The sequence below is a fragment of the Cynocephalus volans genome, chromosome 3 (genome assembly GCF_027409185.1).
Source record: "Cynocephalus volans isolate mCynVol1 chromosome 3, mCynVol1.pri, whole genome shotgun sequence".
Lineage (NCBI taxonomy): Eukaryota > Metazoa > Chordata > Mammalia > Dermoptera > Cynocephalidae > Cynocephalus > Cynocephalus volans.
The window spans coordinates 57,368,461-57,388,440 of record NC_084462.1 but is presented as its reverse complement, the minus strand read 5'-3'; the positions used below and the strand labels follow the sequence as shown (position 1 = coordinate 57,388,440).

The window sequence follows — 19,980 nt, the reverse complement described above, 5'->3', positions numbered from 1 at the left end:
TTGTATTTCTGGTATCTTTTTTTTGATGTTTATTCATTGTGGCAGGGGGTTTCACCGTCCACCGGTTTGAGACTATTGACTAACTAAGATGTTGCTGTGGTTGCCAATTTGGTATGGCTACTTCCATGACTGCTCAGTTGGCCTCTAGTGCCTTGTGTGTATGGTTGCCTTGGGTCTTGGGCCTCTCCTGGGAGCCACCTCTCTGGTCAGCTTGGACTCTGCTGGGCTGCTGGATCACGTACCACAGGGTGTGTGATCTCTGCTGAGCTTTCACTTCCCGTGCAGGACTTCTCCCTGTTCCATGCGCTCTGGCCTGGGCTGTTGGATCGTGCAGTGGCAACCCCACAGGGTGTGTGGTTTATGTTGAGTCTCCGCCTCCCTAGCCGGACGTCTCCCCGCTCTGTGCGCACTGGGCTGGGACCTGTCTTCTGCAGCCCTCGTCTATCAGCTGGGCCTTCAAGACCCTGCTCGGCACCGCCTCACCCAGAAAGTCTACCAGGTTTCTGCTAGGCACAGACGACCGGTCACTCTGGGTGCCTTTGTAGCACTGTGTAGATCTTTCTCGGGACTTATCACCTTCCTCCTGGTATCGCGGTTATTTGTGTACTTGTCTTATCTCCCACACCAGAGCGTGAGCTCCTCGGGGGAGGAGCCCGCAGCACACAGTTCACCTTTGTATCCCCCCAGCGTGGACCGAGTCCGGTGCCTGCCCGCAGTCAGCTCTCCGGCAGGTTCAGGTGGACTTGGGAACTCTCCAAACACACTATTCCCAACCAGAAATTGGTTAGGCATTTTTCCGAACTGGTGGCCGCAGAGATGGTATCTGCCTCCCAGTAACAGGAAGTTTACCCGGGGCCAGAGCCCAGGGTGCGGTGGAGTGACAGTCGGCCCGCCCGTACTTTCTTGCCCTCCCAACGCTGGCCGGGGACGCCCCATGCCACCAGCCCCGCCAGAGAACCGCGGAGGGAGTGGGAGGGGAGGCCAGCCCGCAGGCCCTGGGAAGCCCCGCGCCGGGGCAATCAAGTGGGAAGGCTCAGTGAGGAGGCGAGCCAGGGGAGGAGGACAGACTTGGCTGAGCTGGGCCGGAACTGCCACCACCTGAGAAAATGGAGGCAGCGCCGGGGGCAGTGAGTGGCCCGGTGATGCAGGTGGAAGCCGGGCGGGCGTCAGCCCCCCGAGCAGGGCCAGGTCAGGGGTCACTCACAGGGCTGTGCCAGGCCGGGCACTCCCTCTCTACCTCTGGTTTGTCGCCTTCCCCGTTCTCGGCTCCCGCCACCTCGGGCTGCTCGCTTGGTCCCGCGGCGCGGCTCCGGCGCTCCCAGGAATCTTCTTTTATGCCGGCCTGAAACCTCGAATCATGAATAGGGCAGCTGGCCGCCTTCAGAGCGGCCCCGGCCTCCGGGATCCTGTCTGCATCCACAGCAGCCCTGGCGCCGTGTTCCCTGTTTAGAGACTCACTTTTGCAGCTAAGAAACAGTTCTTTTCCTGCTCCATACTTCAAAGCTGTTGCCTGTAAACGAGGCAGCCTCTCCTGCCAAGGGCAAAGTGGCGGTCAGCCCCCATGACCGGCCACCAGCAGCGGTCCTCCCTTAAGAGATGGCGAGAGGAAGGTCCACAAGTTTCCCGGCTGCCTAAGGCCCAGTGGCCGCCTTTTCCACCTCAGCTACTCCGCACCAACCGCCATCTTGAAACTGTCTGGAAACTTTTAAATTGATACTACTCTGCATTGCTTTACCTGAGTGGGGATAATGGTGGATCTGATCTCTTCTCTTTTGTTCTTACAGCTATATTATCAAGTGCTAAATTTTGGAATGATTGTCTCCTCAGCACTAATGATCTGGAAGGGGTTAATGGTCATAACTGGAAGTGAAAGTCCAATTGTAGTGGTACTCAGGTAACAATTTTTTTTTTTTTAAGCATGTAATTGCATGGCATTACTTGGGAGAAAAAATTGAGATATTGAATAACTGGTTTATCAGTCCCTTAGAAATTCTTTTCCAGAAGAAGGCCTGGAAGAAAATTAGTTACTACTTCTCAATTGTGAGAAATTCTCACCTTGTTAGGCACTCCCATTCAGAATCCTAAAGGGCTCATGACCTTTCTATAAAAAGGTTACTATGTGAACTTTATTTTTGGCACGTCCCTTAAGACAGTGTTTCATTGTACTCTATTTTCCTGAAATTCTTGTATCTTCTTACTTTGATACACTCTTCACTTTGATACATCAGGCCCAATATTTAGTTGCTAGTTCATTAAATTTTATAGTACCTCCACAAATTAAGACAAATTAGGAGTTTTTCTGCAACATGTTCTCAGTGTCAGTACAGAAGCATGGCTAATTATTTCCATGTTTCCTGCTGACCTTTAAATATCACTTCTAAACTAGACTTCAGGAATTTTGAAGGTATTAATACCATCTCTTAAGGTGAAAAATAGTACTGAATTTTTTTCTCCACCCTGCTTTCTTTCCTATCTTTGTACTCATACTTTTAGTGATTTTTAAACCTAATTTAGTAACCCATTTTTGGAAAATTACCACTTGGTTATTTAATTGAATCATTACAGTTCTGTCTTATTTTGGGCTTAATTTTTTAAGCCATCTCAAATCCTTTCTGCATATAATGGAGTACAAATGTAAGACAAATTGAATCATTAACATTATCTAGAGTATAGGTAATAGTACATTACTCTTTTTTTAAACCACTTTATCGAGGTATGATTGGCCTACAGCAAGCTATACATGTTCAATATATACAGCTTGATGAGTTTGAAGATAAGTATGCACCCATGAAACCATCACCATAATCATTGCCATAAGTATATCCATTACTTTCAAAAGTTTCCTCCCTCTCTCCCTCTTTATTTTTGTGATGAGTACTTAACATTACATTTTTTTTTTTTTGGTGGCTGGCCTGTATGGGGATCTGAACCCTTGACCTTGGTGTTATAACACCATGCTCTAACCAACTGAGCTAACTGGCCAGCCAGCATTACTCTTAACAAGACAAATTTGACTCTTTCATTGTTGTGCTCTGATATACTTCCAGCTCCAACAAGTGGCTAGAGGCACTGGGTCTCCAGTTTCTTGGTTGTACCTTACTTATACTCTTACATGTACTTGTATCTTAATTCTATCTTTATTAATATCAAATGCAACTATAATTTTAGACATCCAAAGAAATGTATGGATCTTATTAGCTGGAAAGCACTTAATGTACTACTCAGAGTATAGAGACTCTGGCCTCTAGCGCTTTCATTTTTCAACTATAACCTTGGGCAAGTCACTTAATTCACTAAACCGTAGTTTCCTCATCTATAAAATGAAGGCTACATCTAGATGATGTCAGAGGACCTTTCCAGTTCTAAAATTATATGGCCCTAAATTCCTAGACAGTCTTGAATTCAGTAGAGAGCTCCAAGTTGTGAAATGTTTAAACACTAACAGAAGGAGACATGACACTAATTGGCACTCTGGGGAAAAGATGTAGACAGAAGGCCTAAAGAGACTTCTTTTGGAAATTCTTCTGGGATTATTTCAGATTTAGTTCTCTTCAGTGGAGCTGTTTAAGGACAATCAACCTCTAAACAGAATGCTGGAGTAGACGGGTTTAGACTAGAGGACCTGCTCAAAACTTTTATGATCCTGAAAGCAGCTTACTTCTGCTACAGCTGAAAAATTTGTAACATCATTTGGTACTTAAAACTGGTGTCTGGACTAAGTTATTTGGTAGCTAGGTTGTTTGTATACTAAGCTTTTGTAATTGTCAACCTGGAATAAAGAAAAAAATTAAAAGAGACCAGATTATATTAGAGGAAAACTTGGTCATATTAGAGAGACTGGTCCTAGACGAGCAGTCATTAGAGAAAGGTAATTGGGTCGCCAGGTAAGTTTTACCTGTCCAGGGTTTCATGTAATTTCAGGGAATATAATTTTTTACCTGGAACCAAATATGACTCTGAGCACTCGGGTTGACTGAGAAACCACTTTTATGACTTTTGTAAAGCCTTGACAGTAAAAGTAAATAAAATACTTTCATATTATTTATTTTATTAATTAACTGAAATTTCAGGGAACATTCAAAATTGATTTTTTTTCCTACATATAGCTGAAATAAGTTTAAAAATGTTAAAATGTTTTATATATAACAGTTTGTCATGTTTGATGTATTAAATTTAAAGTATAGTTTAATTAAATTATAGTAAGAAGTTTGCTAGTAATTCACTTAATGTTTTAAAAATTTTCCCCAGTTTATTTCTTTAATGGTCCTCTTATTACATACTTTTATGTGTTTTTAATTGCCATCTATATCTGAATTTCTAAATCTTTTTATTGCTCATCTTTCTTTCCAGAAGTCTAGATTCTTGTTTTCACCCTACACTGGACATCTCCATCTGGATGTTGCCCAGGCACTTGAAACTGTGTGTAATGAAAATGAATTCATCTGCTTTTGTCAAAACCTCTCTCTCCTATTTTTGTGACTGTCACTGCCATCTACTCAATTGCCAGTGTTAAAAACCTAGGAGTCATTCCTGATTCCCCCTTCTGTCGTATCCACTTGGCCACCAAATTTGTTATTTTCTCTCTCTCTAATCTACCCTTTCATAGTTGTCCTCCCTGCTGTTGTTCTGTTTCGAGGCCCCGTCATTTCCTGCCAGAGATTTTGTAGTAATCTTTAAAGAAATGCTTTTATAATCAGAAATAAATTAATATATTTTCATTATGTGAAATGTTGAAAAACCAGGTAAAACTAAGTCACCCATAATTCTGAAATATAATCACTATTAACATTTTAGTCTCTTTTTTCAGGTATATTTTTTACACAATTGAGGTAATTTTGTATGTGCATCCTTTTCTCTATTTTTCTCTCCTTATCATTCACTTGTATCCGTCTTTACAAAGAATTTTAAATAACACTTATAAGAGTTTCCAAGTATTCAGTTATAATAAACAGGACAACTAATCTCCCAGTCTACCTTCTCATCTTTTTCAGTTTACTCAATTCAACAAATATTTGAGTTTCTTCTACATACTTTATAGCTTCTGAAGTGATCTTTCTTTTTCTTTTTCTGTCTTTTTTTTTTTTTTTTTTTGGAGGGATCTTTCTTCAATGCAAATATGATTATGGTAGTCCCTGCTTAAAATTCTAGAGTGGCTCAGAGGCAATTTAACACAATGAAAGTAGATTCTCTTGGACTCCCTTGGTTCATCTTTATCATTTTATTAATGTATAACTTTAGGCCTTTCTAAGCCTCAGTCTCCTTGTCTGTAAGTTGAAATAATCATAGTACTTACATCATAGAGTTCTTTTGAAGATACTTTCATAAAAACTTAGAATAGTACTTTGCATACAGTAAGTGCTTGATTACAATGAGTCATTCAAGCAGAGCAACTCAGCTTTTATCTGTTTTATTTATATGCTTTTTAAGTAAGGTTTTATTGGAACAAAGAGTGTCAGTAATTTTTAAAGAGTAATCAGGAGCTGTCCGGTTAGTTTAGTTAGAGTGTGGTGCTGATAACACCGAGGTCCAGGGTTAGATCCCTGTACTAGCCAGCTGCCAAAAAAAAAAAAAGAATTAAAAACTTGAAAACTGTGTGTCTAGATTATCTTCTATATCATTTCACCAAACACATTATATCTTCAGTCTGATCACCTTCTGAAAAACAGAACTCACTGCCTGTAAGGAACTGTAACAAAAGTTTTAAGATAAAACATGTACCAAAGATACATATTCCTGGTGGTTCCCAAATTTTGCTATACATTGGATTCATGGGGGATCTTTAAAAAATACTGATGTGTGCCTCCCGTTCCCAGACATTCTGATGTAAATGATTTGGCATATGATTTGGGCATTGGGATGTTTTAAGTTTCCCAGGTCATTCCGATGTGCAGCAAAGTTTGGGAACCACTGCCATATCCCCTAGAGTCTTCAAACAGAAATGTTTGGACTTTGTTATTATTCCTGTATTGAATTTTATTTCCTGCTTATCTATTTTCTTCTTACTAAAGCTATTGTTATTGAGTTCCTGAAAATACACTGATGGGCTACTTATAGAAGAAAAAGGTTTCATTAATTAGTGCAAATATCTTAGGACCTTTTTTAGAATTTGGTGTAAGGTAGAGCAGGTGAGAGGTAAGAAGATGTTCTGGAGAAGTTTATCTCACTTATTACCATAGAATTGCATCCTTTCTTGGTTTCTGAAATTCTTAGGTAAAATTCTCTGCTGTAGTCCTTGGTTTTTTTTTTTTTTTTTTTTTTTTTTTTTTTTTTTTTTTTTTCAAAGATGACCGGTAAGGGGATCTTAACCCTTGACTTGGTGTTGGCAGCACCACGCTCAGCCAGTGAGCGAACCGGCCATCCGTATATGGGATCCGAACCCGGGGCCTTGGTGTTATCAGCACCGCACTCTCCCGAGTGAGCCACGGGCCGGCCCTGTAGTCCTTGGTTTTCTTTCTTGTTTCTCTATTTAAAATAAATAAATAAATAAATTGATAACACAAGTGCTATCTCTGTAGCTGACTGTTCTTTGACTTGATGAGTTGTTTTTTCTTCTTAATGGGTTGAACCCATAAGGTCATCTTGGTCTGAATCTTTATAAATGGCAGAAGATGGTCCAGTTCTTATTTGAATATTTGAATATGTTTAGTGTTTTCAGATGAAGTGACAATAAGAGCAGTGTTTTTAAAGTTCATTCTTTTATATTCTGTTTGTCATTTGAAATTTTAAAAGGTTAAAGAATCAGTAATGCTGCCCTTTTCAAGATTTAAGCTCTTTTGAATACTTGAAATGGAACTAGTTATAAAGGCTAATAATTTAAAAATCCTTTAGTGTAATTCATTAATCTGGGGAAACCATATTTTGAGAACAATACACATTTATGTTTATACAGTCATTAAGATGTTGAATGTATTCCAAAGGTGGTACTTTTGATTATTGTGTTGACTATTCATTTGGAAAGTAAATTTAATCTCACGGTTTCTTTTTTGCTATTATATTCTTCTTCCCTCCCAGTGGCAGCATGGAACCTGCATTTCATAGAGGAGATCTTCTCTTTCTAACAAATCGAGTTGAAGATCCTATACGAGTAGGAGAAATTGTTGTTTTTAGGATAGAAGGAAGAGAAATTCCTATAGTTCACCGAGTCTTGAAGATTCACGAAAAGTATGTGCAAACTGTCTTCTCCATTTTAAAATACTTTTGTTTTAGTGTTTGCAGTGTTTAATTTTGATAGCCGAAAGACTATGAATTAGTAAGCCCTAGACCCTTCTTCCAGTCCATTTTTATGAATGTCTGAAGATTTGTCAAGCATTTGGAGAACTGTAAATAGTTATTTATTAATTCATTTTATTTTCCTAAAGGTTTTTCCAGAGGTATTTCTTGGTTCCTTTCTACTTTCCAACCAGTCAGTAACCCTGTATATAACTCAAAAAAACCATATGAAGATTGATCCTAAATAGAGTCTTCTGATATAATGGAATGAGGTAGCCTCAATCTCTTTCTTTCTTTTTTTTGTTTTTGGTGGCTGGCCGGTACAGGGATCAAACCTTGGACCTTGGTGTTATCAGCAGCACACAGTAACCCACTGAGAGCCCTAATCTTATAAAAAAATATTTAAGGCAGTCTAACAGACATTTCTATTTCTTTTTTTTTTTTTTTTTTTTTGTCATTTTTGTGACCGGCTGCACCGCGCTCAGCCAGTGAGCGCACCGGCCATCCTTATATAGGATCCGAACCCGCGGCAGGAGCACTGCTGTGCTCCCAGCGCCGCACTCTCCCGAGTGCGCCACGGGGTCGGCCCTGACATTTCTATTTCTAATAAGCGTAAATATTCCAAAGAATATTTCTGAAATCTGTTATTCCATTTAATAATATCGAGTCTTGCATTCTAGAACTGGAAAAGACATATATGAAATGTTTATGTGTCCCACCTCAAGGTGGAGGTGGGACATAACAGTGAACAAAAAATTTTACCTCTCTGGGTCTCAGTTTCCTTATCTGTAATAGAAAGAGATTCAGGAAGATGAATTATAAGATTTCTTTGAGTTCTAAGTCTGTGATCCTCATCAAACTACATATTCCTCACATCTCCCTTCCAAATCTAGTATCTGTAGTTAAGGAAAACTCAGAAGAGAAGGAAACAGTGGGGAGATTTAGGTTTTTGAATATGAGCAAGCCCTAAATAAATATCTTACCACCCTATAAAGTAGTTTACTTTCTCCACTTAAAGAAGCGGGAACTGTCAACCATTACGTTCTGAAAATCACTGTAAACATTCTAGTTTAGAAGAGCTCTTTCTTCATTGATGAAATAAAGATGTGACTGCTCTTTTTTAAAAAAATCAGACTTCAGTACATATTTTGAAATATTATAATTTTAAATGACATTTTATTATTGACTGGAAAGGTATAACTTAAATTTTTAGAAATTTATTTTGGAATTGTAGAGATTTATTCAGCCCAGGTAGTGTTTTTCAGATTCTCAAAGTGGATGTGTTGTCCATTCCTAGCAATGCCTGTTGTGAACAAAGCAGAACCAACTTTCCCTGAATTTATCTGAGAGAATCAAATTAAGCTCAGGCCCTGCTTGGCTAGAGCACATGTTCTCCAGTTTTATGTACGACCCTTTGAAATTGAGTGAGTTCCACAGACTTTACTTTAAAACAGTTCATCTTAAATAACAAAACAAGCAAACAAACAAAACGAATAGTTCATCTTGTTTCAGGGCAGATTAATTGATAGGTAATATTAATTATATATTTCTTAAATTTTTAACAGAATTCTGAAGATTTTAAGATGTGTGGTACTTGTAATTGGGTTTTTGGTGATTTATTTTACACTCTTGAGATGCCTTCAACTTGTAGGTCTGTTTAGATAACAGATCCTATTAATATTCAGAAGTTTTCAATTTCCTTTTTCCTTTTGGGGAGACTGAAATATCTGTTTGGAATTATCATTTGGTTTAATAGTATTAACATTGTTCTTAATTATAGGGCAAGTGACAACCAAAATGTATGATTTACTAAGTTCAGCCTATAGGAGGTATTATAATTTGAAGATATTGAACATTGGCATGTGATCACCTATGTGGAAGGAGAAATTTTGCTATTGGGGTGACTTAGTCCATAGCTCTGCTTTTCCTGCACAGACAGATATGTTGTTCTGCACCCATTTGGCTTTTTTGGGGTCTTATTTTGTCTCATCTGTAAAGTGGTTATTTCTACCTTCTTAATGTCCTGGTATTGTGATGGATTAAATTTTAAACACTTTGAATTCCTTGGGATTAGATAATATTAGATATTTGGTCCCTGTGCTAGCAAGAGAAAAGTCCTATGTAATGTACTTTCAATCAATGTTTTGAGCCTGTGAGCTGTGAACTGCTAGAGTAGGTCTTAATAGGTCTAATAAGAGCTGGTTGCCACCAGAGAATATTTGTTCCACCATTAAGTAGATGGAGGAAATCTATGCTTTTTCAAAAAAGCTATAGTGGGCTCCCTGATTATATCTCAGAAGGGGGAAATTGGGTGTGTTTGTTTTGCTGGCAAATCAAGTCTTTGGGAATAGCCCAGATCTCCTGTAGCATCCCCTCCCTTCCCTGGTTTTTCCCATTTCCTGGTTTTTCTCTTCTCACATCTGATTTTACTTTTCTGCATCTGTGGGGTTGATGTCACTTTCATGGTTGAGTTGACTCTTCTTCCTTTGTGCTGCTCCTGACTTTCGCTCTTGCAGCTGGCCCTTCCTGGCACCTGTCCTCTTTTACCCTCCAGTATTTTTCAGATATTCTTTCACTTACTGAATTGTCAGCTACAGATTATTTTTCTCTGTATATATTTGCATTTTTTCTAACTGGAATCTCATTTTTAATGTGACTGTTTGCACTTTACTGTCTTGGGTGTTTGAAACACCTCTCAATTTAGTTTCATCTGCAGATTTAGCATCTAGTGAGCCAGTTTCTGACTTAAAATCTAAGTGGGGTATTAGTCAGTAAAAATCTGACATTAATTTTCTTCTTTCTGATACAATGGTTAACCCAAACTCACTTGAATTAATTTTAAGCTGGTTTTTAAAATCATTTGTAAAATATACTTTGCTTTCAATTGAATTTTAAAATTATTAGAGATGCCATTGTTCTTTAGTAGAATTAAGCTAATAATCTTCTGATCAAGCAAGATGCTATAAACCCTGGCATGTCTAGAGAATTGAAGGGTTTTTTCTTTTAACACTAAGTTTTTTTCTTAATATAAAAATTGGTTGGAGAAAAATAAGACAAAGGTAAGCTAAAGAAAGCCATAAGATAGCCACTGTTTGTACCTTGGTCTGTGATATTTGAGATCTTGATTGATACCTTCCCCCCCCCTTTCATTTTATTTTTTGAGTTTGGAGAAATTCAAACATTCACAGAAGATGATGATGAGCCCCCATCATTCTATTGCCCAGTCCCAATAATGTATGGCCAGCTCTGCCCCATCTATACCCCCACTTCTTCCCCCTCTCCTGTTTTATTTTGAATCAAATACTAGACATTGCATCATGTCATATGTAAATATTTCAGTAAATATCTACAAAAATAATCATTGGGCTTTTATAAAACATAACTACAATTAGCATGGTTACACTAAAAAAAAGTGAACAATAATTCCTTAGTATCGTTAAGTTTTCGAACTTTGTGCAAATTCCCAGCTGAGTCATAACTTTTTTTTAACAGTTTGTTTGAATCCAGATCCAAATAAGGTCTGGCTGCAATTGGTTGATATAGCTTAATAGTCTCTTATTTAATCTATAGATTTCTTCTCCAGCTTTCTTTCTTCCTGGAAACTTGTTGGTTGAAGAAACTGGATCATTCTGTACTTTCCTGTAGTCTGTGTTTTGCCAATTTTGCCCTGTGGGGTAGTTTAATATGTTCCTTTGCTCTTTGTATTTCCAGAAAATTGATATTTTACACATATTTTAATATAAAAATGAGATTATACTATAGATGCTATTTTGTAATCTTTTCTTCATTTAAAATTTGGTCTTCCAAGGGCCGGCCTGTGACTCACTTGGGAGAGTGTGGTGCTGATAACACCAAGGCCATGGGTTTGGATCCCTATATAGGGATGGCCGGTTCACTCACTCCGGAGATCGTGGTGCTGACAACACCAAGTCAAAGGTTAAGATCCCCTTAGTGGTCATCTTAAAAAAAAAAAAAAAAAAAATTGGTTTTCCAGTGTCATTAAATATTCTTCTACAACATTGTTCTTAATGCTTGCATAATATTTCAGCTCTTTAATATTGGGCTTTTAGTTTGTTTGTAATCTTTCCATATTATATACAACACAGCTATGAACACCCTTTTAGCTAAATAAGGAATTATTTTGATACTAAGTATAGTGATAAAATACCACAGTGCCACAGGAATTTTTGGTTAACAAGAGCAGATTTTGTGCTTTCAAATGCCATGAAGGTATTTGATGACTTAGGTTTCCCTTACTTTTTTAAGGCAAAATGGACATATCAAGTTTTTGACCAAAGGAGATAATAATGCGGTTGATGACCGAGGCCTCTATAAACAAGGACAACATTGGCTAGAGAAAAAAGACGTCGTGGGGAGAGCCCGGGGGTAAGTATAGAGGGGAGCATCTCGAGCTTTTCTTTTCTTTTCTTTTCTTTGATATCTGGCCAGTACAGGGATCAAACCCTGGACCTTGGTGTTCAGCACCATGCTCTAAGCAACTGAGCTAACTGGCCAGCCATCAAGCTTTTCAGGTCTCTTGAAACATGGCCCTCTCAATCATATTGTCTGATCGTACACAATTGAATATACCAATTTGGTCCTGGTTCCACTGAATCACCTTTGTGTCCTTTGAAAAGTATGCTTCTTAAAATGCATCTAAAATTTCAGGTATACTACTCCAGAGGGGAGGAACTGGGGTGCAATAAAAGAACAGGATATTGGTGATGAGATGGTGAATTGGATGAGTTTTAAAAATGCATTTGTTTTATTTAATTCACTGAAGAAATGTTATTGGGCACCTTCCATGTGCTCTGATGTCTATACTGTGCTAGGCTTTGGGGATCCAGAACAGTATTAATCCTGCTTCATAAAACTTACATTTCTTAAGAATTTACTGAGTCAGCAACTTAAAGTGTTCACCTACTTTAATTTTATTGTGTTATTCCATACTGTTTTATTTATAGTCTTGAAATTGATGAGGTCAAATGAAATTAAAAAGTTATCTTAAGCCTGTTTATTTCAGATTTTATCAGGAGAACAGATCAGTGGAGAACAGGAATTGTAAGTTACTGGTATAAGGAAGCATGGGATTTTACTACCTTCGTGTTATTAATAGTATTAACAACAATTCACCTTTATTAGAGCTTACTATGTACCAAGACTCATTCTAAGTGCCCTACAAGTATTACCTCATTTTAACATCAGAACAACCCTAATATTCCCATTCTACAGATGAGGAAACACAGATGAGTTAGGTTACTTATCTAGGATCACATTGATGATAAGTGGCTGGCTGTCTCTGGAGCGCCCCTCTTAACCATCAGACCAAAACTACGGGTATAACATTTCTGAAATGGGTAGTTGTTGGTTCTCACTATTTAGATGCCACATGATGCACTTGCCACTGTCAGAACCTATGTACCTGCTAACCTAGAACAGACTGAGTGGATACAGAGTTATTATACTAGAGAGCAGGCCACCACCCTGAGAAACTGTGTTCCCCTAGAGAAGGAAGTACAAGTTACTAAGCAAAAGCTGCCTCAGTTACAGCATGAGAGATGCTCAGTTTGGGGCAAAAGAGATCAGATGAGAACAGACACCACTGTGTTTGTCCCCTGCAGAGTTGTTCTTTTGTGCATGCCCCCACTTCAGAGGAACTTCATTTCCTATAATGGAGCTAAAAATACTTTTATAATCCAAATTAGGTCATCAGTACTTAAAAATCCCCATCTCCTTCAGTTCCCAAGGTGCTGTTAAGGTGGTTATTTAGACTCATCAACCTCTTTGAGTCTTTGTTTTTCCTCTAATTGTAAATGTACAAATTCATGTAGAAACATAAGGAAATACCAGTCATCAAAAAGCAAAGTCATTCCTCTTCTCCTCTCTTATTAAATATTTACTGTTAACTTTTTGGTTTGTGTTCTTTTAGCTTTTGTGTGTAGAGACAAAGGAGCAGACATTAATAGATACGTGTTTATACATACATGAACACATTTTGTATATGGGGAGGACAATGGTCACATTGTTTTATTACCCTTTTTCACCCTCAAATTAGTATATTTATAAATCAAATATATATGTATATCAATAGATTTATCTCCATATCATCATTTTTAAAGCTGTATGCCATTCCACTATATGGATAGACCATACTTTTGTTTAGTCAATCTCCTATTGGTAGATGCTGATGGTTTCCAGTTTTTTTATTGTGAACAATGTTAGGATGAACATCCTTGTTACATATATCTCAGTGCCTCTGCACAATCATTCTTCCCAGTAAATTCCTAGAAGTGGAATTACTGGGTGAAACATGCATATTTTAAGACTTTTGACAAATTTTGCCACATTTTATTTACACTTATAGCAGTATAACAGAGTGTTTCTTTATCTGGGTCTTGATTCTTAAGTGTTTATTACAGCTCTGTCTGCTTACTCTGGCCCTTTGGTTAGGTAAAAGATGCATCATCTTATGAAAAGTCAGAGGAGTCACACTTTCACTCAAGTAACTTGTCTTTCTGAAGAATTTTTTAAAAAATCCCTAACTATGTATAATGCTCTTTCTAAAATCTCAACATTAAAAATATAGATCTTTTTTGTGGCTTTTAATAAAAAAATGTAATAGTCTGGTACTCTCTGAACTAAGTAACTTTCCATGAAGTATAAAACATCTGGGACATGAAGAGCAGGAGCACAGAATCTTAACTGTACGAATTCACTTTTCATTGATTTGACACATAATGGAACGTATCACCTTATTTTGTGGAAATTGTGTTTATAAAACACTAAACTGATATTTCAAAGTCAGACAGTACCCAAAGCTTGTGAATACAGTTTTTTGGGCTGGCCTGTTAGCTCAATTGGTTAGAGCCCAGTGGTGTAACACCAAGGTCAAGGGTTCAGATCCCCCTACCGGCCAGCCGCAAAACAAAACAACAAAAAGAATAGTTTTACTGCAGGCAAGTCTGTGACTGTGGTACAATGTCTTTATGCATTTAAAAGAATATTTTGGTTTTTTTTTAGTTGAACGCCTGCACACTAAGAAATTTTACACTTGAGGCCTAAGGCCCTAAATTCAAAAAAATCTTATTGAGATATAATTCACATATATTGGGATATAAAATTCACCATTTTGAAGTGTACAGTTCAGTGGGTTTTAGTATATTCACAAGGTTGTGCAACCATCACCGCTATCTAATTCCAAAATATTTCCATCACCCCAGAAATAAAACTCTGTACTCATTAGTGGTTGCTTCTCATCCCCTCCTTCCTTCAGCCTCTGACAACCACTAATCCGCTTTTTGTCTGCATTGATTTGCCTCTTCTGGACATTTCATAAATGGAGTGATACAACCTGTGGTCTTTTGTGTCTGTCTTCTTTCACCTAGCATAATGTCTTCAAGGTTCATTCATGTTGCAGCATGTAATAAAAATAATTTTAGAAAATAAAACTAATACTGGACCATTAAACATTTAATAATAGTGATTCTTTCTAAATTCAGGAAATTGAAAAGTACAAGAGGATCTGTTAGTCAAAGAGTAGAGAGCACCAAGATAAGGGGATGACAGACTGGCAGAAGATCAGGGAATAGAAATATCGACAATGAAAAGATGAATACAAGTATAAGGAAGAAGCAGAGTAATGGAGCTCTCTATTAACTGAAATCAGTTTTATGGATAAGGCCATTATCTTTTTTTTTTTTTTTTTTTTGGCAGCTGGCCGGTGCAGGGATTGAACTGTGGACCTTGGTGTTATCAGCACCACACCGTAAACAACTGAGCTAACAGACCAGCCTCTGGAAAGGCTTTTAAAGTGTATTTTTTACTTAACTTGAAACAGGTCATTCAATCCATTTTTGGTTGTTGCATATTCTCTTATTAAGTCGGCTACTGGAGTCCGAACTTCCCAGATACAGATCCCTTTTGACATCTGCTGGGGTCTCCTCTTAATTTGTGTGTCATCTTTTCTTTTCTGTTTTTTTGGCCTTTTGTCTAATAATCTCTATTCATTTTCTCCCAAAATATCAGCAGATAGTTCTTTCTTCTGAGGCAACTTTCTCAGCAGCACCTTTGATCCCAAGAACTGTATTTAACCATAGGAAATGTATTTACCTTCTAGATGTTAACTTGGCATAGACTGGTGTTGGAGTTGACTTTGTGGATGGTATTTACTTTGCTTATTTTAAACCTTTTTCTACTTATTGACAGCTCTGCTTTAGCATATGAGTCTATCTGAGTAGAAAAGGAAAAAAGTGCAGCTGGTTTGAGTTTAAGGTGACTGATGATAGCAGCATTATGCACTTGATCATCAATCTTTTGATATGTCTGTCCATGGAGGGAAACAGTGGTCCAGATAATTAAATCTTTTGTTTGACTTTTGACTGCCTCATCATATTCTGGCAGCCTTATGTCTTGCTTATATTACTCCTAAAGATGAAGTTGCTTTCATTTTACTTACAGTGCACAAGGAAAAGCCAACCTTGAAAAAAAAATGTTTCCATGGATTACTCATAAGCAGACTGTGTAGTTGTTGGGAGCCAATGGCTGTGGTTCTTTCAGCATAGATATCATTTTATGGAGGTAACAAAGTCTGTATGCATGCAAGTGGCTGTTTATTGATCATCAGATCAGAATTAGCAGCTAGATATTTTAGTAGAAATCACATTTGCTTTTATAGCTGTTAATCTGCATTTTACTGTGAGGCGTTTGCCTTAATGTTCTTAAATTAGATGATTTACCTTCACTGAAAGTGATTGCTTTTATGAAGGTGCTAAAAATGAGATGAGGGCTGGTGGGTTACCTCAGTTGGTTAGAACATGGTGCTAATAACACCAGGGTCAAGAGTTTGTATTCCCATACCGCCCAGCCACCAAAAAATAAAAGAGAGAGAGAGAAACAAAAGAAATAACAGATATTGCATTAAAAAGAAACATAGAAAACATCTATTCACCCTCCTAGAACTTAGCAATGCCATTCTGTAATGACTGTTACTTTTCAGCTCTTGGAGGTCCTGGAGTTGAGACTAAAGCATGAGCCCTAGGAGGGGATGTTATGTGCCACCACACACCTATTCTATGCATCTCACACTGGAACTATGCATCTTGAACTTTAGTGTGCAAGAGTGTCATTTTGGCCACATTTTACAGAGGTTTCCTGCCTCAGTAAATCTGGAAGATGTAAAAATCTGCATTTTTAACAAGCCATCCAAGTGGTTCTGACAAAGGAGGTCTAGGTTTTAACAAACACCAATGTATGGAACAGGAGTTTGGGGGTAGAGGGAGAGAGAGAGGTGTGGGTAATGCTTCCAGAAAGGAGCGGGTCAGGAAGGGGTGAGGACAGGAGACAGGAAGTAAGGAGGGTTCTTTTTAAAAGGAAGTGAAATGCACCAAAGACAAAATATCTGCTCTTCAAGTGTGCCCAAGGCTTTGATGGTGGAGGTATTATGTGGGAAGTAATTTCTGTTTGTGCTGCCGTTGGCATGGTGCAAAGGTTGTGAGTACTCTGAATAAAAGTATCTTAGCTATTTTAAAGTGTTCAGAAGTCAGCATCCACTTCAGCCCAACCTCTCTTCTGTAGCTTATTACAATATCACCCAATCAACTGTGGAGTCTAGCAGTAGATGAGGAAAAAGAAGTTGTACATTTGCTGACCACCTTTTTTTCTCACATGGATGGTACCCTGCTGATTTTTTCTTTCTGCCCTGAATGCTTATGATGTTGAGGAGTCTTTTGCTTTTGCATGGAGGGGAGAATTGAAGAGAAATCATGGGAGAAAATGAGATTTCCCAAAACGAGTGTGAAAAGAAGAGACTCAGACATTCAAACATTCAATTAGCCAGTATTTACTGGATGCCTGGTATGTGCCAAGGCACTTTGTTGGTCTTGAGGATACAGGGGCAACAAGATTGGCTTTGTTTTTGCCATTAGAGAGCTTAGAGTCTAGTAGGACAGACAGATACTATACAGCTAGTTGTACAACTAATCGTTTAATTACAATTATGATAAAGACCTTGAAGGAAACATATGAGGTACTACCAGATTATTTAAGGGGGTTTTACCTAGCTTGAGGGGACAAACTTTAGGGGCAAGAGGAAAGAAAGAGCTAATGAAAAAAACAAAGGTGTAGCATCCAAAGTAGGTGGAGAAACAGATTTGAAGTACATAACAGAAACCAAGGTGGAGGGATTTCAAGAGCAAGTTTGTGGTCATCAAAGTCAAATGCTGCAGAGATGTAAAGGAAAATGGGGGTTGAGACTGGTGTGCTGCAGATGGTGTTTCAAAATGTTCTAGAAAAGTTTCAGGATTAAGATGGCAAAACCCAGATTACAGGTGGTTAAAAAATGAGAGTGTGGTGAAATCCTAAGTATTATAATAGAGCTCTTACACTCCCTTTTTGGCCACTTAACATGAAGTACCTTGTAATGTTCTGGTTGTGTTTGCCTTGTCTCCCCAACTAGATTGACAGCTCCCTAAAGGTTATGATGACAAACCCTGCCCTTATCACTGTATCAGCATGTAGCATTAGAGTCACCCACTAGAGACTGGATCCAGTACAAGTTTTAACACACAGAAGCCATGCACCTTGGGCATGATCATCTGTTTCCTCATCTATAAAATGGTGATATTCCTAACTTCCCTGTCACATGGGCTGTCAAAAGAATTAAATAGGTCAATATATACAAATGGTCTTTGTGAACTGAAAATTAGTATTTTATGGAAGATATTGATAATGTTCAACAAATGATAACAGCTGCTTTACTTAGGAGGTTCTGTGATGATCAGTTTTTTATTTGTTTGTTTTAGATTTGTTCCTTATATTGGAATTGTGACGATCCTCATGAATGACTACCCTAAATTTAAGGTAAGAGCCTATACTACACGTTTCATTAAAAATGTGATCTTTTGCTTAATTTTGGAAACTATTAAATGAATTACAGTTAAAAGGTGAAAGAATAACTAGATAGTTTAGTAATTTATCATGGTCACAAAAGCCAGTTTATTAATTAACTCTGAGGACTTGCGAACTTTTAAATGCTTTTCTGACTTGTGGTTCTGTGTTTATTTTCTAGTATGCAGTACTCTTTTTGCTGGGTTTATTTGTGCTGGTCCATCGTGAGTAAGAAGTCTCCCTTGCTGTGTACCTGGGAAGATGCTGTACTTTTTGTTACTGAATATTTGGAGTAGATATTGGTCTGTGATTGGTGGAAGGGACAACACATGTGTTGGTGCTTCTTGATAGCACTGTTTGCGTTAGTTTATGTTTCCACACCAGAGTATGTGTGGGTGGGTGCATGTGCACCACAGAGTGCACTCAAGGGGACTTTCAATCACAGGATTTCATATATTGTCATTGTCACACTTTCACATTTTTGTACATCAGTGAATTTTTTATATTAAAAGGTTGAGCCAAAGCCCCCAGTGTTTGTATTTTGAAGCCAAGCTTCACTTCTAAAGTGCCTACGAGTTTTGTAAAATGAAAATGCAGCTCTGCACGAGTTTGAAACCGTCATACCTCCTTATAATGGGAATGGCATATACTGTGGTGGTCGTTAAGTCTTAACTTTTCAAAATTTTAAATAAAAGACTTTGCACATTGAATCCCTTATCCCTGAATTGTGTTTGTTGGGAAAGCTTTTGAAGTTTGCCTTCCTTGGCCAGTTCTTAGTACCCCTTGGGGAGATGTAAAGGCTTTGGTGTGAACAGTCCTTCACATACTGTTTTTTTGTTTGTTTTGTTTTTGTTGTTGTGAAGCAAAAGGAGCCATTGACGTTCATAGGAAATCTTAGTCATAAAATTGATTCTTCACTAGGGCATGACTCAGATGTATACAAACCCCACTAGTGTTGCTGAGAGGTTCAGAAAATTTCACGTGGCTTTAAAAACTCATTACCCTTTCTATACTTGAGACATTCTCAACTCTCTCTTCTGATGGTAGTGTAGGTTAGCATCTGAAGGAGGCACGATGAAGGTGCTGGAGGACAAGCATTCTGTTTGTTGTCTTTAAACTCTGAACATGTTCTCTTAAGTGCCTGGCTTTGCTTTTCTGTAATGCAGACTTATGGCAGAGTTTATAGTAGTGAATGCAAAGCCCAGTGTGTGTTTTCATATTGAAGCAGTCAGGGAAATAGGGAGTGTAGGATAAGCCAATGTGTTTTAAGCACAAAATACTCTTAATTCTATCTGTTCTTTTGTATTAATGAGAAATTTCAAAGTAAGCAAGTTTTCTGTGTTGAGCTACATGAACGGCTTCTATTATTTTTCACCTGAGGTGGAAATCAGTCCACGCTGTGTTGCTAATGGAATGAGAATAGAGACAATTAATCTTCTGAAGCCCTCCCCTATGGAGAAGAGTGCCATCCTAAATCCATTAACTAAGCTTTAGCCTTCAAACTTCGGATATGGGCTCTTAATTGTCTCAACAGAATATGAAACTTGGCAAATCACTGCTAACAACTGATTTTTCGAACCTGTCTGTGAGGCTTATATAGTACTTATATTTTCTCATGAGCCAAGGAGAGTGCTGAGACAGGCCCCTGTATGGCATGACAGAAAACTGCTACTTCATTATTTTTTCCTCCTAATCACTTGTAGAGGATGGAGTTAGCTGCTCAGCCTGATCAGTGCACTCACTCTGCTTTTGTGCCAGACTTCCTAGGACTACTCTGGGGGAGAAGCAGTGTTCTTTGCTGGCCAAGGTTGGGATCCTAAGGTTCTCTGTGATCCTAGCTTGCCTGAGTGTAGACATCCTTGTACTTGTCTCTTCATCTACCCAGAT

At 38.2% G+C, this 19,980-nt stretch overlaps 1 protein-coding gene across 2 annotated transcripts in view; it reads left to right on the top strand.

Annotated features, from left to right (window-relative positions):
• The window catches only part of SEC11A (SEC11 homolog A, signal peptidase complex subunit), a 43,878-nt gene extending 25,075 nt beyond the window's left edge, over positions 1-18,803 (top strand). The window contains exons 2-7 of one of the 2 annotated variants that reach the window (XM_063092308.1): positions 1,785-1,894; positions 7,012-7,161; positions 11,476-11,595; positions 12,233-12,270; positions 18,009-18,066; positions 18,275-18,803. In XM_063092308.1, the coding sequence (XP_062948378.1) occupies positions 1,785-1,894; positions 7,012-7,161; positions 11,476-11,595; positions 12,233-12,270; positions 18,009-18,034 (444 nt within the window). In that variant the 3' untranslated portion in view covers positions 18,035-18,066; positions 18,275-18,803. The remainder of the gene's footprint in view (positions 1-1,784; positions 1,895-7,011; positions 7,162-11,475; positions 11,596-12,232; positions 12,271-18,008; positions 18,067-18,274) is intronic. The other variant, XM_063092306.1, reaches the window with a different exon arrangement.
• Positions 18,804-19,980: the final 1,177 nt, after the last annotated feature.